The 2998-nt window shown below is 38.1% G+C and overlaps 1 protein-coding gene across 1 annotated transcript in view; it reads left to right on the forward strand.

The window, feature by feature from the left end:
- Positions 1 to 2998, forward strand: part of LOC119581900 (epidermal retinol dehydrogenase 2-like) — a gene marked incomplete at its 5' end in the record, with an annotated part of 6342 nt that overhangs the window by 850 nt on the left and 2494 nt on the right. Inside the window, 3 exon segments of the mRNA XM_037930063.1 lie at positions 99 to 188; positions 405 to 512; positions 945 to 1076. Of these exon segments, the coding sequence (XP_037785991.1) occupies positions 99 to 188; positions 405 to 512; positions 945 to 1076 (330 nt within the window).

Consider the following 2998-nt stretch of genomic DNA (forward strand, 5'->3'; position numbering starts at 1 on the left):
TTCCTTCCCTCCCGTTTTCTATCTTTCTATCTCCCACTCCCTGTTTCGCCCCCTCATAGACCTACTGGTTCCCTAACCCACAGTCTGCCTTCCTCCAGGTGACAGGTTCAGGTCAGAACTTGGGTCGCGAACTTGCCCTTCAGTTGGCGCGGATGGGAGCAAAGCTGATACTGTGGGATTATGATGAAGTAAGTAGATTTTTTTTGCTTGAATTTCTCATGTAATGAGAAATTCATGAGGGAAAACTTGGATATTAGTATAAGTGGTTCACTCGTTCCGAGCAATGAGAATAGGTCATAGAATAGAAGTAAATTAAAGATGACCCACCCTCTCAAAAGAAAGAATTTGTTACATTTATAAAGTTTATTTATCAACACAGAACCTACAGCAGTGCCCTCTTTCAGAACCACAATGAGGAGACTGCAGATATGATACGACAGATCGGCGGGGAGGCCTATACCTTCACGTGTGATATATCCGACCAGAAGGCTGTTGCTGCTGCAGCTACAAGGGTTGGTTGTTACAGTATTTGTTGTTAATAGTTATTTGTTTATCGCTCGTTCGCTCGCCTGTTTTGTGAATGTCCTGCTTTTTCAGTTATGTAGACGCCGTGCTGTACGTTGCATTTCTCTGTCTGGAATTTTCGTTTTGTGTTTTACTATGTACTAATTAACAAGAATATGATTTTATAATCTCTTTGATAAACATAAATACTGCCATTTACAAAATATACAAAACGAAGTTCACAGTATTTAACATATGTATTTTGTTGATTAATTTTTTTTTTTTCTGCCATTTTGTATCTCGTTCTTACCGAGACACGTGTCAGCCCCCCCCCCCCTCCACATACACAAAGGCTCCCTGTAGAATCACCTCGCCATTAGGCTCCAGCAACTTCTAAGGGATGGAAGTCACCGCCTCTCAATCTGTGGCCCTTTCCTCAGGTGAGGCGAGACATCGGTCATCCTGCCTTCGTCTTCAACAATGCGGGGACCTACGAGCACAAGCCCTTCCTTGCTCACTCGCCGCAGGAGATCAGGCGCCTTGTGGAAGTGAACCTGCTGGGGAACATTTGGGTAAGGCCCTGGGGGAGTGTGTTCCCCTTATCAGAGTTGGAGGATGGTCTTTGAGCAAGTTCATGGCTTATTTTCCGTAGTCTAAGGACAATCTTTGAGCAAGTTTGATAGATAGATTTGGGCAAGCTTGTGGCGTAGTTTAGATGGATTATGGACAGTCGTTGGTTAAGTTCATAGCATATTTTAGATAATCTAGAGACAGATTTGGGAAAGTTCGTAGCACATTTTGGATAGTCTACGGACAGATCTGGCCAAGCTCGTGGCGTATTTTAGATAATCTTAGAACAGATTTTGGTGGGCTGGAGGTGTATTTTAGATAGTCTAAGGACAGGTTTGTGCAAGTTTATGGTCGATTTTGTATAGTCTAAGGGTAGATTTGGAAAAGCTCATGACATAGTTTAGATAGTCTGAAGGTTATATTTGGGCAAGCCTCTGTGGCAATGTGGCCTATTGTAGGGAGACATGATGAACTTTGGGTAAACCTCTATGGCAGTGTGGGTTTAAGGAGGGTGTTGCCACCTTTACATATTCTTAGAGTAGGCTTAATGGCAGCCTTGGTATATCCAGAACAGCTGGATAAGTTAATTGGTAATATAAATATTGAATTGCAAAGAATGTGAGACACAGAAGTAACAGAATCATTAGGGAGTAAAAAGGCAGGAAAACATGTAATAGAGTTGTAAGGAACAGAGAACTGGGTAAAGGAAGGATATTGTTGTGATATGAACTATTATTTTTATTGGCCTTCAAATAATTTTTGATAGCAGGATTAAAAAAGAATAAGTGCAAGAGCAAAAGGATGGCAAAAGAGAGAAAAAGAGGGAAAGGGGAAGGGGTAAGGGGAACTATGTAACTGTAGATAATAATAATGAGTAGTAAGTACCTCTATTTTGTGAAAAATTAATGGTACAGTTATCTACTTTACAAGTAGTTAGATCTGGAATATAGTAGTGAGGAAATTCAAATTCAGCTTCATGTGTTTGATATTTTTTCACAATATGGTAGAATAATGCAGCAGTATATTAGTAAAGTTATAAAAGTAACACCTGACAAAGCAATTATCTACCTAGAAAGACTGAACAACTTTATTGGTTCCCTAATAAGAGTAAATTAAAGCCTCACACATGAAGATACAGTCTAGCATCAGATTTGCGACAGAGTACATGGGCTGTTGCAAAACATTTAAAATACAGATGCAATTATTTAGCTACAGGCTAAGAAACTGTTTCCAGACTTTTTCTTTAAGGTTCAGTGATTTAGTCGGCCTTTGTGGTGGTGCCCTAGATCATGAGAGATACTTTGTTAAGGAAGTTTGATATAAATTTACATTAAGGCATTACTGATAGATTACATCATATCATATTCAAATTTACACATGCCAGAAACAAGGAAATATCTCACCTTCACCATACAGTATGTTCCCATCTTCTCTAGGGTACTTTTCTTTGCGATTATTGATGTCCATTTGACATAATTTCAGGGTATGTGGTTTAACATTTAATAGAAAATTATTGAAGGAAGGAGGTATGGACCTTTTTCTGTCTCTTTTTAAGGAATTTTATCCATCAATATTTAGTAGTTTATATTTTAATTAAATTTTTATTGGCCTCCTACCTCAGAATGGTTTTCTTTAATTTGTTTATAAGTTTCAAGTGTATCGGAGGTTGCAATTACATTATTTTCAATTTCCAACGTATTTAAACTTGTATTTAATTTATTCTGATTTCCCTTGGAACATTATGTTATTATATGCACCTTACATCACAGTGTACTAAGAAGCTGATTGGTGCATCAATTTATCTTCTCTTTAAAAACTGACCTTAATCTATTGCAGCAGTTAGTCTGGTATATTGAATCAAATACATGGCAAGAAACTCAGAATCTCCTCAACACGTGTAACAAAAGCTTCTTGTCTTATTTAT

The sequence above is a fragment of the Penaeus monodon genome, chromosome 15 (assembly GCF_015228065.2).
Source record: "Penaeus monodon isolate SGIC_2016 chromosome 15, NSTDA_Pmon_1, whole genome shotgun sequence".
Taxonomy (NCBI): Eukaryota; Metazoa; Arthropoda; class Malacostraca; order Decapoda; family Penaeidae; genus Penaeus; species Penaeus monodon.